General features: G+C 43.7%; 2 protein-coding genes and 1 non-coding gene across 4 annotated transcripts; all 3 read left to right on the top strand.

Annotated features, from left to right (window-relative positions):
* The first annotated feature begins 1,178 nt into the window (after window positions 1-1,178).
* si:ch211-119e14.1 lies at window positions 1,179-5,178 on the top strand. Of its 2 annotated transcripts, none has more exons than XM_038976158.1 (3): window positions 1,179-1,279; window positions 3,394-3,529; window positions 3,899-5,178. In XM_038976158.1, the coding sequence occupies exon 3, from the start codon at window positions 3,901-3,903 to the stop codon at window positions 4,543-4,545; it is 645 nt and encodes a 214-aa protein (XP_038832086.1). In that variant the 5' UTR covers window positions 1,179-1,279; window positions 3,394-3,529; window positions 3,899-3,900; the 3' UTR covers window positions 4,546-5,178. The 2 variants fall into 2 exon arrangements, with proteins under 2 accessions (XP_038832086.1, XP_038832087.1); XM_038976159.1 differs by lacking the exon at window positions 1,179-1,279 and adding an exon at window positions 1,833-1,874.
* A 155-nt stretch (window positions 5,179-5,333) lies between these two features.
* Window positions 5,334-5,405, top strand: trnaa-cgc. Its single transcript has one exon. It is a non-coding gene; the product is annotated as a tRNA-Ala (tRNA).
* Window positions 5,406-5,710: 305 nt separating this feature from the next.
* LOC120030334 (E3 ubiquitin-protein ligase DTX1-like) lies at window positions 5,711-24,773 on the top strand. The gene is made up of 8 exons (XM_038975708.1): window positions 5,711-6,047; window positions 6,723-6,937; window positions 9,932-10,997; window positions 20,769-20,830; window positions 21,161-21,322; window positions 21,427-21,809; window positions 21,945-22,034; window positions 22,151-24,773. The coding sequence occupies exons 2-8, from the start codon at window positions 6,730-6,732 to the stop codon at window positions 22,379-22,381; spliced, it is 2,202 nt and encodes a 733-aa protein (XP_038831636.1). The 5' UTR covers window positions 5,711-6,047; window positions 6,723-6,729; the 3' UTR covers window positions 22,382-24,773.
* The last annotated feature ends 1,753 nt before the right edge of the window (window positions 24,774-26,526 follow it).

Genomic DNA, 26,526 nt, shown 5'->3' with positions numbered 1-26,526 from the left:
TGTATCAAGAATGGTCCATCACCCAAAGGACATCCAGCCAACTTGACACAACTGCGGGAAGCATTGGAGTCAACATGAGCCAGCATCCCTGTGGAATGCTTTCGACACCTTGTAGAGTCCATGCCCCTCAATATTAGGAAGGTGTCCCTAATGTTTTGTACACTCAGTGTTTACAACCAGTAGTACAATTATTTAGTTTCATATTAAAAACAGTACATGAATGTTTATGATACACTGTGTGACACAGTGGTTATCTTGTGTTATCATACAGGGTAAAGCAAGCATGTTACTAAGGCTGTTCTGATTGATTCCTCAGAGAAGGGGGCTTCGTTGGAAAGAACTCAATGAAATTCTGCATTACAAATGGACCATCAAGTGTAGTCCTCCCACAACGTTATTGCTGAAATGTAATCAAACTGAATTAAGAGATCACACAGTGCATTTGTTAGTAGGTTTTAAACATACAGAATCTGTATGGGTACCCAGTAGTGTCTGGTGATGTGTTTGTACTAGCCAGTGGAGCACATAACAGGATGTGGTTCAAGGCTGAAAGCACATCAGCTCTGTGCATTTCTTTTGAACCTGCCCGTGTTCCATCATTCACTTCCTGCTTCTGGGCTCTGCAGTGTCAGCTGAGTGGTTCTGCACTTCAGCGGACAAACTCAACTCTAACCATGCATTGACTGTTTAAAACAAATAAAAAAAGATGTATACATATTATTTGTGTAAGTCTGGATAGAACAAAATGGGACCTGGTGCAACTCAAATACATCTCACATCTCACTTGCTTAGGCTGCATTGATGAGAGTTTGTGTTTATTAGCAGAATCAGTAGGTCCAGTTATGTTAATCCACTTTATGCATCTTATGTTCATACTGTAGGTGGGTTCCTTTGCAGCTGTTAACTTCCTATGGCTGTACAAATAAATTCCATAGCATATTGGAGACATATTAGATAAGGTTTACTTGAAAAGTAACCAAACCACAACCTTACCTACACCAACTGTCACACCTTCTGTCATACATGAAAGCACACTACACCTTCCTCTTTCTATATTTGGGTGCACATTTGCTAATCTCTGCGCTTTACTCTCTCTCTCTCTCTCTCTCTGTCTCTCTCTCCACCCACATTATATCCCCCTCCTGCTCTATTTCTTACATGCCCTTCTTTAAAAAAAAAAAAAAGTTCCACCACTGACACGCCTGTGAGTTCTTGCTTCCTCTCTGGGTGTCTGTTTTTTCAAAACTCCTAAAGCATGTTCATTTAAAGCAAGACATTGGTGAGTTTTATAGATTTTTTTAATCTACTGACCATAATTCAAATTTTCCGTTTTCTATCTGACATTTATTGTATCATCTTTCCACTCTCTCCATGTCCATCCTCAGCTTCACAATCTCCTCCCAATCTCTTTCCACATCTCCTCCTCACTTCCCTACCACCACTGTTTCTCTCCTTCCACGTTGTCTTTATTTTCTCTGTCACATCAACTCTTTGTCTGTGCCCCTGTTTTATTTACTTTCAGAAATGTAGTAAGAATCTGTATTCGGGTCTAAAGAGTGTAGTTAATACTTCCATATGAAGTGGGCTTTTAATTTAAACATTTACATTATCTGTACTAATTTATGGTGCATAGGTAATAGACATATAAACAGATGGAGTATATTAACAGCACATTGCACAGTGGGATCTTTATTCATCTATGCTCCGCGCCAATACTGTACCATGACTGCCTATTACATGTGAAAACATGTAAGGTCATATGCAGAAATGTAAAGGCATTGTAGAATGTAGAAAGAGAGAGAAAAGATTGACTATCATATTTTGTGGCGGCAGGTAGCCAAAAGGTTGGTGGATCGAATCCCCGAGCTGACAAGGTAATAATCTGTCGTTCTGCCCCTGAACAAGGCACTGTTCCCCGGTAGGCCGTCATTATAAATAAGAATTTGTTCTTAACTGACTTGCCCAGTTAAATTAAGGTTCAATAATATATATATATATATATATTTTGCATAGTCTAATTGGTAATCTAGTTGAGATTACCTGTGCTTTGTTAATAACTTTCATCTGATGAGCAGAATGTCAAATTTGTACATCATATGAAACAACACGTCCACATACATGAATCCAATTGCATTCATGTATGAACTAGAAATATTTGTTAGTCTTCTTTGTTATATTCAATTAGTGTTCAATGTGTCAGCTATCCACACAGGCCAGGGAGGGAGAACAGGTACACTTATTGCAAAACGTATGTTTTTAAATAACTTGTTGACATCCATATCTATGTATATAATAGTTGAAACAACAACAAAAAATGAAACTTTTATTTATTGAGACCAGGGTCTCATTTACAATACAACAAATTCAAAATGATCAATAAAAATAAAATAAACTACAAATTACAGAATCAACACTACAACTTCAAACATCACAAATACAATTATTTAGATTGAATCCAAACAGTTGCAATTCACATTAAATTCATTCAACATTAAAGTCCTAAACTGCCATAGAGGCACCAGAGTCTAGATGTTGGGAGTTTTGCAGGCTATTCCAAAAATGGGGGGCACTAAAACTGAAGGCGGATTTACCTAGATCGGTATATACTAGTGGAACCTCGAGAGGTAACCATCCCTGTGAACGGGTTTGGTGTCTCATATTTTTACATTTTAACAGTGAAGTGAGGTATGTTAGAAGCTTGGGTAGTAGAGCTTTGTAAATTATAAGGGAGTAATTAAATGATCTACGGGACTTTAATGAGGACCAGCCAACCTTTTTATACAGGATACAGTGATGCATATTAAAACTGTCACCTGTAATAAAGCGAAGGATGCTATGGTAGATGGAAATATGTGGGGCGGAAATGTAGATTTTCTGTAAAAAAGTGAGCAAGTCAGAGAGGGAGAGAGAGAGAGAGAGAGAGAGAGAGAGAGAGAGAGAGAGAGAGAGAGAGAGAGAGAGAGAGTACGCTGGCTTCCTGTTAGTGAGTCACTCAGGCAGAATCATGGCTTCACAGACACTTCCTGTGTCTGAATGTGTGGGATGCTGCATATATAGTGACAGTACACTGTACAGAACAATACAACAATGACATGACACGTCAACTACCATGAAATGACACCTGTCAGAACCATTTATAATCAGTCACCGTGACACCTGACCAAACACCTCTGTGGTGTAATGACACATTTATTGTATTATTATTCATAGGCAGGTTTCAGGCTGCATTCAAAACAGGCCTCACTTTATCCTTTAAAAAAAGTGTGGGAAAATCTACGTTTCTGCCACATATATTTCTTTAAGGTGTAATTATCTGTTTTAAAGATTTTGCTGCATGGATATTGACATGTTTTGGGCAGTAGGTAACTAATGATCCATATACTTTATTTACAGATCCAGTAATACATCTATGTATGGATCAGCTGCAGTTGAAAGAAAAGAGCACCCTCAATTTCCAGTAAACTAGATCTCCTTCACGGCAGAGTTTGGCCTTGGATTCCTTCAACTTTTCGGATAACTATTTGAAGAGGTACGTTGCGAAATCAAATCTATCTGAACCCGTTCACCCCAATAAGGGTGGATTTATGGTTTTGAAATTCTGAGAGGATTTAATTTGTTCTAATAAAAGGCCAAGCATGACTGGACTTGAACAGCTTTAGATTAAGAGACTTGTATTTTGTGACCGTCAAGGTGGGGTCAATTCCATTTAAATTCGGTTTGACAATTGAAATATAATTGTTACAGTGCAGATCAGGCCAAACAAACACTTCAGGATCCGAATCATACAGACAGTGTAAAACCCCTTAGATCCAGATTAATTTGGCGTTCAGATCCCAAACAAATGTCCCTTTCAAATGTCAGTCTAAACAGTCATTCCAATTTTACTCTTCACTTCTAGGCATGAACAACGTATATGACAAAACCACATCCACCAGAAAAGTATTGATCGCCTTCTTCATCCTGGTCTTCCTTGTTTGCCTCCTGATCTCCCTGTACATGTGGCTGAACCGCAAGACTAATGGCCAGTACACAGTCCGCCAACTGGTCTATGGGCAGGATGGGGCCAGGGACCGGATCATGGGTGGGGTCAGAGTCCTGGAAGTGCGGCTTGGGCGCCGGCTGTGGCCTCTCGGCGCGGATGAGGAGGCCATAAGAGAGGAGGAACACACAAATGAAGAGAGGGATGTGGAGAGAGGGAGCGAGGGAAGGGAAAGTGAGGGGGAGGAGGAGGGCGATGAGAGGGAAGACGGAGGGGATGACTCGTCGGACGACTACTCCAGCATGGAGGGCTGTGACCTGAGGGAGAGAGCAAAGCTCACAGGCGAGAAGGAAGAGATAAGAGAGTGTGAGGAGAAGAGAGAGGAGAATATGGAGGAAAAGTGGGAAAGCAAAGAGGATGGAGAGAGTGATGAGGGAGCAGTGGGAGGAGAAAAAAGTGGAGGAGGAGGTTTGCTGATAGACCTGCATCAGTTCTCTGGTAGTGCCATCTGGTCTGAAGATAGGAGTGAGGGAGGCAGAGACAAGGATGATGTGACTGCATTGTGAGGGAAGGATCAGCGAGGGAAAATAGTTCCATATTTCATCTTTGTACAGCAATAGCGCTTGACAGTAGGTTTTGTCGTCATTATCATCATAATTGTAAATTGTAAACCTTACAAACCAGTGTTACAACCAGATTACAACAATCAGAGCAAAGAGCAACAGAGACAAAAGTGTGAAAGAATAAATTAGAGTGAATAAAGGGACTGACAAGAGCAACAATTGCAGAATGAATACATTAAACAATATGAATGTTTTTGAGATATTAAAAAGCTTTTGTATAGGTTTCATATGATGAAGCTCAGGTTTTGGGTGGCACTGTTTTCTGCATTAGTTTTATTACTATTGGATTATTTGTGGCGTAGTGGTCTAAAGCACTGCATATCTGCGCTAGAGGCCTCAATACAGACACCCTGGTTCGATTCTAGGCTGTAACACAACCAGCTGTGATTGGAAGTCCCATATGGTGGCGCACAATTGGCCTAACGTCATCCGGTCTAGGCCATCATTGTAAATAAGAATTTTGTTCTTAACTGATTTGCCTAGGTTAAAGGTTAAATAAAAACTAAAAAAATTAAATGTGTGTTTTGTATATTTTAGGAATATTTGTTTGTATTGAAATAAAGGGCTTAATTCGAATTATTACTTGAGTTTTTTTTTATCACATAGAATAATTCGTGTATAATACTTTCACATTTTAATATCAGAAATATAATTTCAAACAACCTAATCCACCTAAGCTTTACCTGTTGCAATTGTTATATTCCATTTTGAATATCGCTTTTACAGGAAATGGGGATGTAGCTCAGTGGTAGAGCGCATGCTTCGCATGTATGAGGCCCCGGGTTCAATCCCCGGCATCTCCACAGTTTTTTTAAAAAACTGAAAATGTAACCTTACGTCTATTGTCTACACAATTAATTATTGATTACAACACCAAGTGATAATTCGGAGCTAAAGTCATTCTACCACATAAAAACATTTAATAATGTAATTTATTTATGACGTCTTAATTAGATCTAGTGCTGCTTGCAAAATGTGCCTCCTTGTCCGCTCAGTCATGGGCGGAGTATTGGGCCTTGTTTCTGGAATTTGATTGGCTACATTACCTCTTGCTGATAGATAGGGCTGGTTGAAATTACTGGGTGAAATGCTTGTCAACGCACTCATGGCAACATTTTGTAAAAAAAATTATTTTTGACCGGGAATGGCCCACGGAATTATTTCTAGTTGTTCCTCGCGTTTAAATGCAACCCACTCATAAAACCAAGACACATCATGGACCAATTGCACGATATGGCTATGCAGGCTTTCGCGGAGATTCAAACAAATAGCCTAAACACATTTTCTCGCAACAACAGCCTTGGATTTGCACTACTATAGGCAATACTTTCTAACATAACGAGATGGATAGTAGCTAAACCAAGAAAACCCTAGCCTACACTGGATTGGCTTTGATTGGAGGTAACGTTAGCCTACGGAAGGCGAACTAAAAGTATCCGGCATTGGTAAATATGTCTATATTGATTTACTTTAGGCTGTATCCTACCTACAAATAAACCAATATTCCTAAAATGTTAAGGATATACAGTGGAATAAAGCCGTGGAACTCTCGACAGTTCATGGATTTTTTGTCTTTACAGTGACCAGTGGAAGCTCACTGCGTATCTGTTACATTGTATTAAAATAATACCATGAGAAATTCATATAGGCTACATTGTCGCAAAATGAAACCACTTGTTACAGTAAATCACTTTGTCGATGTATGATGTAGCCTATCCATCCCATCATTTCAGCACACCACCACAGCATCTTCACACACCAAAACTGATTGTGCCATAGAAATGATTTACACGCCATTTTTCTGAATACAGGCTAAAATGCAAGGAACCTGTTTGTTTCCCCCCCCCTGCCCAAGAACAACGATTTTAATGATGTATTGATTCGCTTGAACAAAGAAACGAATTATTGTTGCACCTGTACAGAATATCAACATGGAAGGTAGGCGCCACTTACAGGTTGACAGAGCTACGCTGTTATTATAGGCTAAATATATCTCAATAGCCTATCCTAGCTTGCAAATGGCTCAAGATGGATGCAGCTGCGCATGGATATGTACGTAAAATGGGACATATTCAAAAGAAAACCACCTAAAAATGCATTTGTGCTATTCTATTTTGCAGGCGTAGGATGTTACTAGCGTCGGCCGTGGTGGTATGGGAATGGCTGAACGAGCACGGGCGCTGGCGGCCTTACAGCCCGGCCGTCTCTCACCACATCGAGGCAGTCATCCGCAACGACCCACGGGGTGGTAGTGTTGTCTTAGGCCAGGTGGACTCTCGCCTCTCGCCCTACATCATCGACTTGCATTCCATGCACCAGTTCCGACAAGATACAGGTAAGACTCATGTGACTGACGACCATGACAAATGTGTATTGAGGGAATGTGAATATAGGCGCTATGCTATTACAGTGTTATTACCGCAGTGAAACTGATAATGTAGCATAGGCCTACAACATATCAGTACAATAGCCTGCACTATCCAGTTACCCCGTAGAACCAAAATAATATGGTTTAATAACAGCCTTTATGTTCTTGTTTGATAGGCTACCGCATCTTATGCAGACTAGCCTATGTGTGCATGTATAGTTGTGTGTATAGTTCACATATATTTTTCAAGGCCTTGTTTGTTAACTGCCTCCATTATCCCAAACACAGAGCTTATTTTTTGTTTTTCTCATGATCATGTGTTTTGCATTTCACAAAACATTCTTTCATAAGAGTCTTTCAGCATTATCATTGTTATCATTTTTCGATTTTGGATCTGCATAGCATGGGTAGGGGCAGAAGAGTAGCCTAGATAGATAGATAGCACCTTTTCCCCCCCAGAGTCTGTCTATCTAGAACCTAAAAGTACCAAGATTTTTTTGTTGTTGTCAAGTTCCTTAAATGAGCGTAGAATGTTCCAAAGCCAAGCAACTATCCTGCACCATTCCGGTAAAGTTGTAAGCAAAATAACCATAGGACAACCACGCTCTCACCAAACACTAAGAAACATATGGTTCTCAGAACGTTACGTGCTAGCTGGGCAGTGACACACTGTACGCTCACAACCCTTGAGGTAGTGAGCGCAGAAGACGAACCACCTTCCAGTCTTACTGTATCTACCGTAGACTACACAGGCAGTATGTATCAAGTGTATCAGTATAAGAGTGCTGATTTAGGATCAGTTCTTTTAGATCACAATAAAAAAAAGATTGCATGGACAGAGGGGACCTGATCCTAGATCAGCACTCATACTCTGAGACGCTTGATACATATGGCCCCTGATAAGTGACAACTGTTTGAGCACACTTAAGTGCAGTTTTCCAGGCCCAATTTAGTTGCTTTACACATATTTCCATATATTTATTTTTAGATTCCAGCATGCCAGCATGATGTCATGGCACACTCTTAGAAAAAAGGGTTCCAAAAGAGTTCTTCGGCTGTCCCCATAGGAGAACCTTTCTTGGTTCCAGGTTGAACCCTTTTTGGTTCCATGTGAAGCTCTTTCCACAGAGGGTTCTACATTTTCCGGTCAGGAAACGTATGGCTTTGTTCCCACAACCAATGTGAAATCAAAAATATATGTGCTGTCAACTTCCAAGGAACCAAATGTGCTGGGTGGTTGTTGTGTGTGAGTGGACATGTACAGTATATGTAGGGCACAGTTATGGATGAGCTGTTCTCATTATGAGTTATTATGCAAAACATGATCATGAATAAAGATGAATGTTGAGGGAAAATTGGCATCGATTTTTAGCTTGTTCCCCTTTTGATCTCAAGAACATTGTTCTTGAAATCAAAAGTGTGTATCCTACACACTACTTTCTCACACTCTTTCATGACACATACCCAAACCATGTGTACAAATGCCTCCAATCCCGGATTGGGTTCACATTCACAGTGCAACTGCAAATCTCACATGCTTTCTCGTGAGCAGCAAATATCCAAAGTAAAACTACTGTATTTACTCTCACCTATGACTGGCTATCTGAACTTCACCCCAAAACTTTCCCTTATGTGCCTCATAATAAGGCTGTTAATGCTATGGCTGAATGTATTCAGCCCTCCAGACAGAGAGACGTCTTCACACAATGAAGTGAGGAAAGTGGGCGACAACACAAAGGGAAGAATTGTCAGACGTCTAACTTTGACTCTGGCGCCCTTTTCAAAACTTTGGCTGACAAACACTTTTGTGCGGTTTGCCTGCTTCCCAGACGGGGATAGCTGTGGGGAGAGAGGGGGTAGGGTGCCCCAGTCCCAAAACCAGAGGGAGGTGAGATGAATTGCAGAAGTCTGAGGTCATTGAGAGAAAAGGGGGTAGTTTGGTTGAGTTCAGATACGATGAAAAAATGACTCTGATGCATTCCAGGCATTGTTATATGTCTATTACATAATTCAATAAGTATGTTCATGTATACTTTACATTCAAACCCTATTGTTTTGAACAGAAAACTGTGTTTATAGATACATTGATATTGGTTTATGTCTTCTTATTTAAAGATGTCGTTTTCTATTGCAGCTTGGCATCTCAAGCACTCCGGATTTATTCTCTCAAAACGTGTTGTTCGTTAAAAAAGCAACCGTCCTTCATTGTCTACCAGTCATGCTCACTTTAATAAGACTTTTTGGGAGTATAAATGAGTTAAACCCAGGATTAGAAATTCTTTGAATCCCAGGTAATAGGACGACAGTTGATATGGACTGAACGTTTTTTGAACATTCTTGGAGTTAAGTCTCTGGACTAGGAAAGCAAACATGACCAGCTCTGAGCAGCTCTGAGCCCAACCAAGGCCAGCAACCAATCACAATCCAGAACATGGTGTGCTGTTACCAGGGGCAACCTGTTAGCCTGTTTGCCCAAATTCTTAGCGAGCACACACCGATTGATCAAATTTGGTGGTGGTGTAATTTGCTTGTCTACAACAATTATTACAGCAGGGCCTACAGAACATTTAGCTCATCTGCACTCTTAGAAAAAAGGGTTCCAGAAGGGTTCTGCGGCTGGCTCCATAAGAGAACCCTTTTTGGTTCCAGGTAAAAATAACCCTTTTTGGTTCTAGATAGACCAACAAAAAAGGTGCTGTCAACCAAGCCTAATTTTAAAAAACATAACTTTTTATTCGTGCTTTTCTTTCACTTGAACAGGTCATATCAATAGTCATTTGTGTCAATGTATGTCTGTTACTGCACTGTGCTACAAATGTCATCGGTGTTGTGAACAAATGTCATCGGTGTTGTGTTATGACTGAATGTGGTTAGTTGAAAGGTCTTCTGGAACAGGTCCTTCTTGTGTTCCCCTCTCTGTAGTTCTGTGGCGTGACCCTCGTCTCTCTACCGTTACCCCAGGTACCCTCCGACCGGTGCGTCGCAGCTTCTACGACCCCACGTCGGCGCCGGGCCAGGGCTGGCTGTGGGAGTGGGAGAACGACACAGGCTCGTGGACAGCCTACGACACAGAGGTGGGCATCGCCATCCAGGCAGCACGCGACCGTCAGCAGCCCTGGCTGGACCTGGCGCCACTGGGCTTCTGCTACCTCATCGACTTTCAGAGCATGACCCAGATCAACGGGCAGACGCAGCGCTGCCGCCGCATCCAGCGCCGCTCCGACCTGGCTTACCCTCTGGTGTCGGGGCCCCTTCCCAAGACACACCACGCCTGGGGACCCAGCCCTGGAGGACTGCCGGGGGTGGGGGTTTCCGGAGTGGGCATGGGGAACGGTAGCGCCTACCCCAGCGGCGCCCTGCCGGCCTCTGCCATCACATCGCTGGGCCAGCCCTGCGCCTGTCAGCAATGCATGCTGGTCCTGAGCGTCAAGGCAGGCGCCATGGCGACCGCTCACACCCTGGGCAGGAGGCCGCCTCAGAACAAGCCGCCCAGCCCCAAACTAGGTGGTGGTTACTCGGCCATGGGGGGGTCTTACTCGCTGACTCTCCCCCGCCCCCCCTCCTCCATGGCCAGGTCCTTGTCCCCCCACAGGACGTCCGCGGGCGGGGCTAGCGGTGGTGTAGGGGTCGGCGGCGGCTTCGCCCACTCGCTCTCCCTCCTGGGTTCGGCCACCGCCGCACTCTCCCTCACCTCTACCCGGCCCCCTCCCCCACCTCTACCCCCCCTTCCGCCTCCTCCACCGCCTCCGCCCTCCTCCATCGCGTCCGGTGTCATTCTTCCTCCCTCCTCTTCCTTCTCCATGGCATCCTCCGGCCCTCCGTCGATGCCCGCGCCGGCCCCTCTTCTCATCTCCACGGCAGCCTCCTCCTGCACCCCCTCACCCTCCGCCCGTGTCCTGGGGCCCGTGTCTTCAGCAGCGGCAGCCTGTGCAGCCCCCCTGCCACCTCGTGCCAGCCTTGCCGGGCTCAGCCGACCCGCCCTGCAGCGCATCGCCATGGCCCAGTCCAGAGCCCTCATCGCCTCCGGGTGAGTCACTGCTCCAGCTGTTATGTCACTACAGTTCACAAAAATTCTCCTCCTGTGTACCTCCTTTATGACGAATATCTCTACACATGTCTATCTGATATGATATCTAATGCCACAAGCAAGCACACTCAATATCATGCACATCTAGTGGTTTTGAAACGTTTTTGTGCTGCGAGAATTGTCTGTCTACTTTGACAGTCCAGTCTCTTGCCATAACCCGAAACAAGTCAGTTGTGACCCAAACATTGATCTACACAACCTGCAAGATGGACAAGAACATGTTGTTAATACATAGTTATGTCTCCATTTGAACCGATATCAGAACTGGGCTCAATCTGTGTACTGGATATCGTGCCAAACAGTGCTTAAAGAAAGTTTTCTTTCTGAAGACAAGGGAATTTCAGTGTTGAGAAAGAGATTTAGTGATGTTATGTAGCCTATACAATGGTTAATCCCAATCCGAAAACACGATGGACTACGCCCGACATAGACTTGTCTCTCGCAGAAAAACACAACACAAGGTATGGAAAAACAAGGATAGACGAGGAATTTAAACATTTTGATCCAAGGCGTTTCCACTGGCGAAGACATGCCTCCATAATCACTGCCCATATCTGACATTAACACCCCATTAGCATTAATAAACCTTTAATCCCTATGACACATTCTGTTAGCTGGTTCATTTCTATGTGAAATTCCATAACGCATTCATATCAAATACGCCACGCTGTGTCACTCAGATTTGATTCACCCAGTTAGAATTTGAGAGGAGGGAGGGGGGGGGGGGGGTTGGGGTAAGCATAGTTTTCTCATAACATGCATAGATTGACCCCCCCCCCCCCCCATACGCACACCCACACACAACCTCCCCAGTACTCTCATGACATGCTTAGTGCTACTGTTGTAATACTGACATCCTCCCTACACACCCAGTTCCCAGGCCTATTCTCATTCTTAGAGGCTCCTCTGCCCCCGCTGGTGTGTATGTGTGCGGTCTTCGTGGCAACCATTGTGGGCACAGCCCGAGGCCTGGTTCCCATTTCCAAAACAATGCTGGGACACGGACAGAGGCAGGGGGCTCTCAGGGCTGGGGGTACGAGGGGAACTCAAAGCTGTAGTGACTGCTGTCCCAATTGTTACCCTGAGAAGGCAAAGCTGCATCACTATGTCCTATGGGACTATTTGTTGGGGAGTTGGCCCCGAGAATGAATGTGACATTGATATATGGGGGTGGGGATGATTTGGAGACATGAGACCTGTTGACAGGGGAAGTTTGGTTGAGGAGGGATTGGGAAAGTGGGGGGGGGGGGGGGGGGGGGGGGGGTTGTTGGAGGCAGACGGCTCCAGTCTTGTAGACACAAGGCAGCGTCTCAGTTTGTGTGCCCAGTGCCTGGGGGACTCGGTTTTCGACAACTACCATATTGCTTTCACCAACCCTATCCTTTCAGAGGGACCAATGAAAAGGGTCTAGGGTTAAGGTCTTGGGGTGATGCCATACTGAGCCACTACCCAAGCGAGCACTTGTGTAGATCGGAAAGGATAGGAGAGGTTTAAACAATGTGATAATAGCGCCATATCTCCTGTCTAAGGTTTTCAAATCTGTGCATAGAGGGATTGGGTGCAAAAGACTGTGTGGAATGGGGTCCTGGTAAAGGACAACAGAGGTAGATAGAGTTAATTTTTTTTAAGCGAGGTAGCAGTTACTTCGGTAATCCACACATGCATATAGATGAGTTGCCACCCGAGCATATGCTCGCAGAGCGAGTATCAATATTGACACAGTTACTGGCTCTGTGTGAATAATGTGTTATTGTGAGAGTAGTGAGGGAGTCTAGCAATGATCTCCTCTTAACACTAGAGGGCATTGTTCGCCGCGTGACCAACTCACTGTGAAGAGCTGAGGACTTGTTGCCTGGCTACCCAAACGCCTTGCTCCGGCCAAGAGCCACGCCCACGGACGTTAGTTTTCTCTCCGCATTGAATCCGGATCAGAGTACCTCCCCGGTGATTTCTAGAATGGAAATACATTCTAGACCGTCTGATTGGTCCCAGAAACCGATGGGTTGGGCCAGAGTCAGGACACACGTGGGTAAAGCAGCGTTTTGAAAGTTCGTCATTGGCTTTGATATACACTGCTCAAAAAAATAAAGGGAACACTTAAACAACACAATGTAACTCCAAGTCAATCACACTTCTGTGAAATCAAACTGTCCAATTAGGAAGCAACACTGATTGACAATAAATTTCACATGCTGTTGTGCAAATGGAATAGACAAAAGGTGGAAATTATAGGCAATTAGCAAGACACCCCCAAAAAAGGAGTGATTCTGCAGGTGGTGACCACAGACAACTTCTCAGTTCCTATGCTTCCTGGCTAATGTTTTGGTCACTTTTGAATGCTGGCGGTGCTCTCACTCTAGTGGTAGCATGAGACGGAGTCTACAACCCACACAAGTGGCTCAGGTAGTGCAGCTCATCCAGGATGGCACATCAATGCGAGCTGTGGCAAGAAGGTTTGCTGTGTCTGTCAGCGTAGTGTCCAGAGCATGGAGGCGCTACCAGGAGACAGGCCAGTACATCAGGAGACGTGGAGGAGGCCGTAGGAGGGCAACAACCCAGCAGCAGGACCGCTACCTCCGCCTTTGTGCCAGGAGGTGCACTGCCAGAGCCCTGCAAAATGACCTCCAGCAGGCCACAAATGTGCATGTGTCTGCTCAAACGGTCAGAAACAGACTCCATGAGGGTGGTATGAGGGCCCGACGTCCACAGGTGGGGGTTGTGCTAACAGCCCAGCACCGTGCAGGACGTTTGGCATTTGCCAGAGAACACCAAGATTGGCAAATTCGCCACTGGCGCCCTGTGCTCTTCACAGATGAAAGCAGGTTCACACTGAGCACATGAGCACATGTGACAGACGTGACAGAGTCTGGAGACGCCGTGGAGAACGTTCTGCTGCCTGTAACATCCTCCAGCATGACCGGTTTGGCGGTGGGTCAGTCATGGTGTGGGTTGGCATTTCTTTGTGGGGCCGCACAGCCCTCCATGTGCTCGCCAGAGGTAGCCTGACTGCCATTAGGTACCGAGATGAGATCCTCAGACCCCTTGTGAGACCATATGCTGACACATGCACATTTGTGGCCTGCTGGAGGTCATTTTGCAGGGCTCTGGCAGTGCACCTCCTTGCACAAAGGCGGAGGTTGCGGTCCTGCTGCTGGGTTGTTGCCCTCCTACGGCCTCCTCCACGTCTCCTGATGTACTGGCCTGTCTCCTGGTAGCGCCTCCATGCTCTGGACACTATGCTGACAGACACAGCAAACCTTTTTGCCACAGCTCGCATTGATGTGCCATCCTGGATGAACTGCACTACCTCAGCCACTTGTGTGGGTTGTAGACTCCGTCTCATGCTACCACTAAAGTGAGAGCACTGCCAGCATTCAAAAGTGACCAAAACATCAGCCAGGAAGCATAGGAACTGAGAAGTGGTCTGTGGTCACCACCTGCAGAATCACTCCTTTTTTGGGGGTGTCTTGCTAATTGCCTATAATTTCCACCTTTTGTCTATTCCATTTGCACAACAGCATGTGAAATTTATTGTCAATCGGTGTTGCTTCCTAAGTGGACAGTTTGATTTCATAGAAGTGTGATTGACTTGGAGTTACATTGTGTTGTTTAAGTGTTCCCTTTATTTTTTTGAGCAGTGTATATTGGTTAGAGATTATCCAATTGTTGATGACTTTGCTTTGTACCCCTCATTTTGACGTCACCACAAACGACTTCAGTGATGGCAGTCTGACTGAAGTATGTAGCGAACATAGAGCAGAGGAAGAATTCAGTTTGAGTCGTCAGAGCTATACCAGACAGACAGCTTATTGAAGTCTGGTGTCAGAGGCTGAGAGATGTATTCGTGGGAGGCCAGCTTGTGGAGGGTCAGCTATTTGTGGACAACTAGCTTGTTTGGGGCCAGGAATTGTTGATAACTTGCTTATTAATTATGAATTACTTTTCAATTATCATTTTTGTCAAGTGATACAGTTTTATGAGAGGGCAGCTTTTAGGTATTTCTTGTGGCTTCCAGAAGAATTCACTTGACAAAATTATCTTCAATTGTTTCTCGGTGTCGTTTGTCTCAGAAGTTAAATCAAGTATCAAGTAAGATGTTTAATTTTTTATTTTTTATTATTATAAAACAAAAAAATATGTACCCCTTTTCTCCCCAATTTCGTGGTATCCAATTGGCAGTTACAGTTTTGTCTCATCGCTGCAACTCCCGTACGGACTCGGGAGAGGCGAAGGTCGAGAGCCATGCGACCTCCGAAACACAACCGCACTGCTTCTTGACACAATACCCACTTAACCCGGAAGCCAGCCGCACCAATGTGTCAGAGGAAACAACACCGTACACCGGGCGACTGTGTCTGCCACTCTTCCCGGCCCGCCACAGGAGTCGTTAGTAGTCGATGGGACAAGGACATCCCTGCCGGGCCAAACCCTCCCCTAACCCGGACGACGCTGGGCCAATTGTGCACCGCTCCAAGGGTCTCCCGGTCGCGTCCGGCTGCGACAGAGCCTGGACTCGAACCCAGAATCTCTAGTGGCACAGCTAGCACTGCGATGCAGTGCCTTAGACCACTGCACCACTCGGGAGGCTGAGATGCTTTTTTTTCTAGTAGCCCGCATTCATTACTTAGGGCCGAATCCTAACTTGAGTTGCATGTGCTAAGCTCTAACCCAGTCATGCATTGATGTCAATAGAAGATATACATGAAACCTCAATGGAAGATTTACATGAAAACTAGACTACATGGGATCTTACATTAGGATTTGGGCAAAAATGCTCAACAAAAAAGTCTTAACCCGTAAAATTACAAGCCGGGGTGACGGTGGAAAGGAAAACTTCCTAGGTAGGTAGACACTTTGTAGATGTATTCCCAGTGCCAGAACTTTTGGTGAGGAGGAAAATTGAATCAACTTCCCTGTCAGTTGAATAAGAGGTCAATGTGAAACACTATACCTCCACTGTTGGGAGATAAAGGGATGGTTCACCAAAAATCTGAATTTATTAAATATTGCACTTACCTAAACCGTTGTTAACCGAACAAGATAATTTTAAAGTGCATATTTGGTATTTAGTTGCCTAGTATTAGCTTCCCAGAGGAGAACTAAAAGCCTCATCAGTTGCATACAAATTAGTATTTTGCCAGTGTACACTCCTCAAAACATGGGGGCATTCTCTTCCACATTATTTGAGTATTCATGTTATTGTTTAAAGTTATTTTATACACATTTTATTTTATTTATTCATATTATAAATTATTTTGCAGACGAATGTACCCAGAGTAACAAGACCCAATAATTTCTAGTAATGCACAGCAGACAAACAACTTTAGACTGGTACACAGACCCACACACACTGTAACAGTTACCATGCCAGGTTCACTGACACACAGAGGGGGCTAAAAGGGAGGTAGAACAGGCATGTGAAGGGGAAAAAACAAACACCTGTGTAACGTCATTTAAAAAAATCTCTGACGTTGAACACCCCATGGACCAAAAGATTCACTTGTAAACCAGCTGTCGCTTTCCTCAAAAATAGAGTTAAGAAACCTCAGCGCCACCATTTAATCTCTGTCCAGGACAACCGGCCCAATACGTTGAATTTATTCATTATGTCAGCCTCACTCAGCACATCATAACATAGTTGTAAACTCTGTTCGTGTTTGTTTGGAAAGTTGTTCTTGGAAGACCTGAAGTGAGTAGGTGGGACGATGACCGATGGTTAACAAGTGAATTTTATTTTCCTGGGCATGGTCAACCACGTCAAGAGATTAACCGATGACGTTACAGGGTCAACCCCCTTCTCCCCTGTCACGTGGTCCAGGCACAGTGGTCCTGGTACCTATGTATTGCCAGGTATCTGTGAACCAGACAGTTGTTTTAGGATCTGACCCACAACGTGTGATTTTGGAGCTTGTAGGTTTTGTATGTTTCCTATGGCTGTGTGTGACTATTCGTGTCCTATACACCATAGCAGCCTCTTGAATGGATCAGCCAGAAAGTGCACTAAAGTTTTAGATTAGCCAGGGATCAAACTGAACCACATAGTTACCTTCATAGGGATGAGACGGGCTGAAATCCCGTTAACGGGATCGATTTGACAACAGCCAGTGAAATTGCAGGGCGCCAAATTCAAACAACAGAAATCTCATAATTATAATTCCTCAAACATACAAGTATTATACACCATTTTAAAGATAAACTTGTTGTTAATCCCACCATCGTGTCCGATTTCAAAAAGGCTTTACGACGAAAGCATACCATGCGATTATGTTAGGTCAGCACCTAGACACAGAAAAACACAGCCATTTTTCCAGCCAAAGAGAGGAGTCACAAAAAGCAGAAATGGAGATAAAATTAATCACTAACCGTTGATGATCTTCATCAGATGACACTCATAGGACTTCATGTTACACAATACATGTATGTTTTGTTCGATAAAGTTCATATTTATATCCAAAAATCTCAGTTTACATTGGCGCGTAATGTTCAGTAATGCTTTGCTTCCAAAACATCCGGTGATTTTGCAGAGAGCCACATCAATTTACAGAAATACTCATCATAAATGTTGATGAAAATACAAGTGCTATACATGGAATTAAATATATACTTCTCCTTAATGCAACCGCTGTGTCAGATTTCAAAAAAGCTTTACGGAAAAAGCACACCATGCAATAATCTGAGTACAGCGCTCAGGCACCAAAACAAGCCATACAGATACCCGCCATGTTGTGGAGTCAACAGAAGTCAGAAATAGCATTATAAATATTCACTTACCTTTGATGATCTTCATCGGAATGCACTCCCAGGAATCCCAGTTCCACAATAAATGTTCGTTTTGTTCGATAAAGTCCATCATTTATGATCAAATACCTCCTTTTTGTTCGCGCGTTTAGTTCACAAATCCAAATTCATGAGGCGCAGGCACACTTAGTCCAGACGAAAAGTCAAAAAAGTTATATTACAGTTCGTAGAAACATGTCAAACGAAGTATAGAATCAATCTTTAGGATGTTTTTATCATAAATCTTCAATAATGTTTCAACCGGACAATTCCTTTGTCTTTAGAAATGAAAAGGAACGCAGTTAGCTCTCACGGCCGCATGCATGATTTAGCTCATGGCATTCTGCCAGACCCCTGACTCAAACAGCTCTTATTCGCTCCCACTTCACAGTAGAAGCCTGAAACAAGGTTCTAAAGACTGTTGACATCTAGTGGAAGCCATAGGAAGTGCAATCGGACCAAATTTACACTATCTTGGATAGGCAAAGACTTGAAAACCTACAAACCTCAGATTTCCCACTTCCTGGATGGATTTTTTCTCAGGTTTTTGCCTGCCACATGAGTTCTGTTATACTCACAGACCTCATTCAAACAGTTTTAGAAACGTCCGAGTGTTTTCTATCCAAATCTACTAATAATATGCATATCTTAGCTTCTGGGCCTGAGTAGCAGGCAGTTTACTTTGGGCACCTTATTCATCCAAGCTACTCAATACTGCCCCTCATCCATAAGTCAAGTCCCAAGTCCTCCCCACTTTTTCGCTCTCCCTCTCTCCTTCACTATTTTCCTCCCTCCTTCCCTCTTTTCCCCTCTCCTCCACCCTCCCTCCTTCCGTATCTCACACCTTGCACGTCCGCTCCCTGGCACAGCCAATGTGTTTATGCCGTCTGCTCCAGTTCACAAGGTGCTTTTCATTCGTCCACATCTTCGTATCTGTGAGAGAACACTGGGCAAGAGCACCCAGACAGTCACTTGTTTACCACACACAAGGCCGGTGACCCAATGAACTGCGCTGTGTTTCTCGAACTGTAAGCCAAGTTGGGGATGCCACGTCGTGCGGCGGAACAGGGTTCATTTTGGGGTTTAGCCTTGATTGGTTACTTGGGATATGGCCTACAGTTGTACACTTTCCAGACCCTCAGTTCGTTGAAAGACCACGTTGGTCCCGCTTTATTTGGATAGTCGCCAGACAGATGCTCAGATGATAAAACAACTATTGTCATTGGATGAATTCGAATTGAACTACTACTGTTGACATGTAATCGTTGGTTTACTATCCTCAGCCACTCAGGCTTTCAAATTTGTTGTAATATGTTGCAGCTGACACACTCGATAAAGGAAACCAATTGTGCTTGCTGAACATCTACGCTAGATCATCTGTCGGGGTAAGGGGCTTTCCGAATAAAGTATTACCAAAATGTTCAAAGAGGGACTGGTGAGGGTGTAACTGATTTGAAATATGCAGATGAGGAATACTTCTGTTGGGGAATAGACCTTGGAGATCATACTATACACAACGAATGAGCCACAGTTGTTCCGTGCTGTGTTTTCTTCAACAATAGAAATATCATAAGTTGGTGATGGGCGAACAGTATTTTTCAGTACCTATTTGAAACAATGTAGCTGAATCATTGGACTAAATGTAGCCTTTATAACTTTCCCACGTTTAGGTTTTATGTGTGCGGGGGGGGGGGTAAACGTCACAAGTAATATTCTCTACCTAAAGTACTTTCAGTTAATCACCCAATACCAATCCACGCCTCTGCTTTTATGTCAAGGACAATCCCTCAGTGAAAACGCACAGCATTCCCTCACAGCATGTAAGGCTAGAGGGGGTGACCTCAGCTAATGCCGTTACTCCAGTGTGCGCTGGTGTCTGTCTGTCTGCTGTTTGGCAGCCGTGCACTGTGACTTGCTAATTGGCAGGTAATCTCAGTGTGGTGACGTCAACAGATGGAAAATCCCTATACTGTAAAAGCCAGAGGAATATGAGACATTCATACACCTACTGACTGAGAGAGGAGAGGGAGACTGGAGCAGGGAGATGCAGCGTATCTGAGGATATACATACTCGACGAGGATTTATTATTGAGATTTGGAAAGGAGACTGAAGAGAGGATTGAGAAAGATTCAAGTTTGGGGAAGCGATAGTGAAAATCTTCTTTGGGATACGATTTTAATTGGTTCCTGAGGGGTTTGCAGATTTCAGCTGGGAAATAAACCCCACAATCAAAGTCAAGATGACAATAATCAAATTGAACACCTAGTCAGTACGGTTTCTGTTTGGATCATATTGTGGAGAATGTGGAGGCTCATGACAAATGCTTACAATGATACAGCCGTCTTTCTTTCAGTTGTCTGACAGTGGGACTATGTTGGATGTGAATAACTGTAGTATTGAGAAGGCTGTAGGGAATGATGGGTTATTTCAATCCTGGCTGTTGAATTCTGTTTCAATTCCTGTCAGTTATATTGGGCATGGAATTTTTCTATAGGAGTGGTATTCCATTCCTGAGTTGATCGGAATTAAGATGAAATTGACCGACTGGCCAACAAACATTCTGAAGTGTAACAATCTATGCGCTCATGGTTTTCTCAAAGCAGTGTTGGCTCAGGTGAGGGTTGTTGTTTTCAGTCATGGCGCAGACAACTAGGGGAGTCCTGGATGGCATAGCGACGTGTCAACAACGTGGCTCAGCAACAGCTCTTTGACCTGCTAACATGGTATGACCCTTGACACAGAAAACACCAGACACTGTGGTCATTGGTCACCTGAAGTTTACCGACGACACACCTCTGATGTGATTGTTTCAAAATCAAATCAAATTGTATTTGTCACATGCGCCGAATACAACAGGTGTAGGTAGACCTTACGGGGAAATGCTTTGTGTCTGCTAGGTGTGTGTGTGTTCTGAAGTGTGTTTTATGTTTCAGTGTCCCAACGGTTCCTGTGAAGAACCTCAATGGATCTAGCCCTGTCCACCCTGCGTTGGCAGGTAAGAACAACCATTAAGTCTTAATATCAAAACAAGAAGCTTGAAGCTGCCTGGGAAGCTATGTTTCCTAGTCAAGCTATTAGGGAACTTTGTACCAGTGTCTCCAGCCATTTTCAGTCTTCATTTACTAGGCCTATTTTGGTCATTTAGTGCTCAACGTCACTTTATCTAATAATGATAGACAGTGTTACAGAGAATCAGGCTTCATTTGTTAATGTGACCCATAAATAGAGAATGAGTGTAGCTTATGATGGACCAGTGTCTACCTGGCATAAGCTCAATAGACAGTGATGGTGGAGTCTCATTGCTCCCACTGCTGGTTGCCTCTAGGTATTACAGGGATCCTGATGAGCGCCGCAGGACTTCCTGTCTGTCTGACCCGCCCTCCCAAGCTGGTGCTCCACCCCCCGCCCGTTAGCAAGAGTGACATAAAGCCCGTCCCCGGCCTCGGCCACTGCTGCCGCAAGACCACCAAGAAGCAGGCTCGCAAAGGTGGGTGTAGCGCCCGCAAACACACACACACACACCCCAACATAGGAAATGTGGGTCACAGTGATTAATTCACTAACAATGTCTCTTTCATCCCTTTCTCTCAGGCAAGACCCCTGAGGAAGTAGTGAAGAGGTACCTTCAGAAGGTCCGCAACCCCCCAGAGGAGGACTGCACTATCTGCATGGAGGCCCTGGCTGGGCCCTCGGGATACAAGGGCCCCGGAGTTGGGGGAATCCAGCGGGCAGAGTCGGTTGGTCGCCTGGCTCAGTGTGGGCACCAGTACCACCTGCAGTGCTTGGTGGCCATGTACAACAACGGCAACAAGGACGGCAGCCTACAGTGCCCTACCTGCAAGACCATCTACGGCGTGAAGACTGGGAACCAGCCACCCGGCAAGATGGAGTACCACGTCATCCCCCACTCGCTGCCCGGCCACCCTGACTGCAAGACCATCCGCATCATCTACAACATCCCCCCCGGCATCCAGGTAACAACCTTACTGCCCATCCACATACTACACGCATCTGATGTACTGTAAATACAAGATGATGGGCGTTCTCGTGAATTCACCCATTGACTGTGCATGATTATTCATATTCTAATCCCTTTCACCTTTTCCCAGGGGCCTGAGCACCCGAACCCGGGCAAGCCATTCACCGCCCGGGGATTCCCCCGACACTGCTACCTCCCTGATAGCGAGAAGGGACGCAAGGTAAACACCAGCTGACTTCCTGTTTACTAGTTTGTACTGGTTTGCTGTAGATGAAATGACTGGGTTGTGTAGCTAACTTTTCTTTCCATCCCTTTCTTTCACTCTTTTTTTCCTAGGTACTGAAGCTGCTGCTGGTGGCGTGGGACCGCCGGCTCATCTTCTCGGTGGGCACGTCCAGCACCACGGGCGAGTCGGACACGGTCATCTGGAACGAAGTGCACCACAAGACTGAGTTTGGCTCCAACCTAACAGGCCATGGCTACCCCGACCCAGGCCACCTGGACAACGTTCTGGAGGAGCTTAAGGCCCAGGGGATCACAGAGGAGGAGTGCCTACCCAGAGACTGAGCTAAAGACGGGTCAATGGGGAAACAGCAACACAGAGACTTGTTCTGACTCTGGAGACTTGAGACCGAGCTTAAACAATGAACATACAGACTCAGTGAGACACAATGGAACAGAGATGAGAAGAAATAGACAAATGAATATGTAAAAAAAAAAAAAAAAGAGAAATACAGAAATGAACACAGACAGCGCAACTGTGACAGCAACAGAAACCGAATGCCTGAAAGACTGCATACGAGAAGAAATGACTGAACGGGTGAAAAGATGAGCCAAGAAAAAGAACCAACGGCACATTAAACAAATAGAGAAACAGACAAATCGACTGTCTGACTGTAGTTTCTAGCGACACTGACTGAGGTACAACATCATACACCCTCTGAACAGGTGGGCTGTGGCTCGGCTGCATGGGTCGGGTGTATGATGGAATGTTTTAGTTTATTTCTGCTACACTAATGGTGGCGTCACAAAATGTCATTCAGTGAGACGTTTGAGGCAACAGTGCACATACAATTCAGTGTTGGACAGAAGCTGTTGTTTACACTGTGAGAGTTTGACAAGAATGTACGGAATCTGTATTGGTCCAATTGAATTCAATGGTGAACCAAGTTACCAGAGCTGCTGTAAGTGGTAGAATGAGCACTAAAAATGGGTATTAGTGGGGTTATGATAGATAGGCTAACGAATGGTAGAGGGCAAAAAAGTATTAGACCACTGGCAGCAGAGTAACAAATCTCTCATTACAGAAAACGTTAACGTTCAAAAATATTTCATGTTTATGACTGGATGTGTGAGCATGAATGTGTAATGCCCTCTAGTGGTACTTATCAAAAAATACATTCCCTTTGCCTCTATAGGGTTTCTTCTGTATTTTATGAATTGCTGTATCATTTTGAAAATGCATTGTTGTACATTTTAAATAGTTGTTATATATTGGCTCTGTTGAGTTTATATAATTTTTACATTCCATTTTGTTTTTACCTGGTTAACGTTGTATGTTGTCTGTTTGATTGCTATAGCATTATTTTCTATATGTGACATTGTAAGGAAATGAGTCAAGCTTGAGTCTTCCTCGAGAGGGCTCCTAAATATTACAAGCCTCTGTGGGTGTGTGTTAATATCTGAGTTTTTACCTCGGACGATTTAAGACTCATCCGTTGCCAGGCACTTTCAGTATTAATGATTTGGGAACCCTCTCGATGGGGTGGGTGAGCCTAAAAGCACAAAATGAGTCCTTTTCAAACCATGTGTGCATCTCAATAGTCTTACATAGCTTCCTCTCCAATTATTTCACGCCAATGCAGATGAATGAACAGAGATGGGGGGGTGGGAAGGGCACTAGACTTTTGAGATGCACCCCAGAAGGAATTAAATCAGATATAAAGCTATGATTGGATCTGCCACCAGAGGTCAGATTTGCACTGCACAGAGCATCATCTTTCCTTATTCCTTTAGTCAAAAGGAAACATGGAAAGTTAGGCATGACCTTAAGAAGTTATATCTAACAGTTAAAACTACTTTGGGTTTATTTTTCTTTCTTTTAGACACCAGCTTCATTCGTCTCCGAGAAAAGCGAACCGTCTGTTGTTTTTGCTGTAAGGAGGTAGAAAGATGAACTCTGTCGTCGATCTAACCTGTGGTCAAACGGTCCAGTCGGTTTGTGTTAGGTCCATGACGGACCTGCTTATAAAGCGGTACTATTGACAATATGTTTGAGTATGTGTTAACATGCAAATGTTAGGCCAAGATTTATAGTTTCTGTTTTTTCTGTATGTATGTGTGTGTTTATGTATACAACTTTACATTAAACATTTTGTAAAGGTACGGTTATAACGTAACTCTATACTTAATTAATTTTATTTATTGTGCTCTATTTTTTATACTTTTTATCGAATTGTTTTTTTTGTAAGTTGCATATCAAAACCACTTTTTTTTTTTATTTTTTTTTTACTTTGTATTGTTTAGCCACATTTTACAGCTGTGTGACTACATGAAGTCTACATATCCATCACATGACTGCTGTATTGTACTTTCTGGGTAAGGGTACTGCATTTGCCACATGTTATGTGACTGTATCCCCCCCTCCCCAAAATACCAGCAACTGGTTTGGATGTCTTATGCAGGACTTTATGTAGTCATGTTTTATGTCTATTCACTTCTTGCACTGCTCAGTTTGGCACATGTCATTTTCTTTCCCAGGCACAGTTTGACTACATGTCCGTCAATGGGAATAAAACAACGGTTGAAGGCTCATGACCACTTTGTAAAAAAAACTGTTAATAAAACCTTTGTAAAAGTTGTAATGGAGAGAACGAATGACGTTGAGAACTATGATGGCAGAGAAAGTAGTAAGGTAGAAAACTACAAAAGACTTGCATTTAAAGTAACAGTGGGACAATTAAAATAACAGTATTATGATTACGGTGTTGGTGTCTTTTCGTGTGGGTGTATGTATGTATATACCTATTATGCAGGGATTGACATTAAGGGTTTCCCTATTGGCCGGGGCAAGTAAATTGAACAGTTGAGCAAGGTGGGCAGTTTTCCTTACTCAAACAACCAAACTGCAAGAATTCCAGTAGCCTAACCCTAAACTTTCTGGTTTCTCCCCATCGTTTAAGTGAAATACGGCCAATTTATGGAATTTCTGCATGTAAATGTATATGGGCAAGTGACCATAAATGTACTCCTGATTTGCCCGACTGGCAAGTGCCTTTCGGAAATACAGTAATTCTAAGGTTTGTCCCCAGATCATTCACTCTATTGACATGACAGGGTCAGTCTAACCATGCGAAACTACGAGGGACAGTTTATCTCTAGATTAGTCTGAGCTCTGGATTAGTAGTCTGGATTATGTCCACTTTAACAAATGAGAAAAGGTAGTAAGATAACTATTTAAGAATAGCCTATAAGATTTAACAATGACTTTAATGTCTTTAATGTCTTTCAGTTACTAGGCTAATGTGTTGCACAGTAGCCAACACACTAACTGGCATCGGGCAGTCTCTAGACTACCAGCCAGTTTCTATATCACTGTGTGTGGTTATGAGAGGGCTTTTGTGCCTCAAAGTGCCAGTTCTGGCCAATTAAGTCCAATTTCTCAATAGGTTTTCATCTATTTGACAGGCTCGAGCTGCTTGAATACAGTTGCAGACGGTCAAGAGGTATAAATTGATTAACATATGTGTCATGTATTTTATGTAATTATATAGAACTGCAAGGTTTGCTCTTTTACTATCTTCTGCCACCTCAGGACAGATATTTAAGACAATATGTGGTGTTTTGTGGTCATGGGTTCAATTCCTGCAGGGATCACATACCAAAAATATATGCACTCAACTTACTAGAAACTTTAACCAAAACAATTTACAGTAAGTGGCTTAACATAAACCTCTAGATCTCTGTCCATTTCAATGGAGGAGGTACACTAACATTCAAAAGTTTGGGGTCACTTAAAAATGTCCTTAATTTTTTGGTCCATTAAAATAATATCAAATTGATCAGAAATACAGTGTACACATTGTTAATGTTGTAAATGACTATTGTAGCTGGAAACGGGTGATTTTTTTAATGGAATATCTACATAGGCGTATAGAGGCCCATTATCAGCAACACTCACTCCTGTGTTCCAATGGCACGTTGTGTTTGCTAATCCATGTTTATCATTGTAAAAGGCTAATTTATCATTAGAAAACCCTTTTGCAAGTATGTTAGCACAGCTGAAAACTGTTGTTCTGATTAAAGAAGCAATAAAACTGGCCTTTAGACTAGTTGAGTATCTGGAGCATCAGCATTTGGGGTTCGATTACAGACTCAAAATGGCCAGAAACATAACTTTCTTCTGAAACTCATCAATGAAGGCTATTCCATGCGAGAAATTGCCAAGAAACTGAAGATCTCATACAACGCTGTGTACTACTCCCTTCACAGAACAGAGCAAACTGGCTCTAACCAGAATAGAAAGAGTGAGGGGCCCCGGTGCACAACTGAGCAAGAGGACAAGTACATTAGTGTCTAGTTTGCGAAACAGATGCCTCACAAGTCCTCAACTGGCAGCTTCATTAAATAGTACCCGCAAAACACCAGTCTTAACGTCAGCAGTGAAGAGGCGACTCCGGGATGCTGGCCTTCTAGGCAGAGTTGCAAAGAAA

This window comes from Salvelinus namaycush, chromosome 36 (genome assembly GCF_016432855.1).
Source record: "Salvelinus namaycush isolate Seneca chromosome 36, SaNama_1.0, whole genome shotgun sequence".
NCBI lineage: Eukaryota > Metazoa > Chordata > Actinopteri > Salmoniformes > Salmonidae > Salvelinus > Salvelinus namaycush.
The sequence above is the reverse complement of the archived record's forward strand: the minus strand, read 5'-3'. Positions and strand labels throughout refer to the sequence as shown.

What these genes read in the sequence shown, in the direction of transcription:
- si:ch211-119e14.1 (XM_038976158.1), top strand. Translation starts at nt 3,901, where the DNA reads ATGAACAACGTATATGACAAAACCACATCCACCAGAAAAGTATTGATC.
- LOC120030334 (XM_038975708.1), top strand. Translation starts at nt 6,730, where the DNA reads ATGTTACTAGCGTCGGCCGTGGTGGTATGGGAATGGCTGAACGAGCAC. An exon ending in AGAGCCCTCATCGCCTCCGG is followed by an intron (nt 10,998 to 20,768) that starts GTGAGTCACTGC and finishes TTTATGTTTCAG; the next exon opens with TGTCCCAACGGTTCCTGTGA. An exon ending in ATAGCGAGAAGGGACGCAAG is followed by an intron (nt 22,035 to 22,150) that starts GTAAACACCAGC and finishes TTTTTTTCCTAG; the next exon opens with GTACTGAAGCTGCTGCTGGT.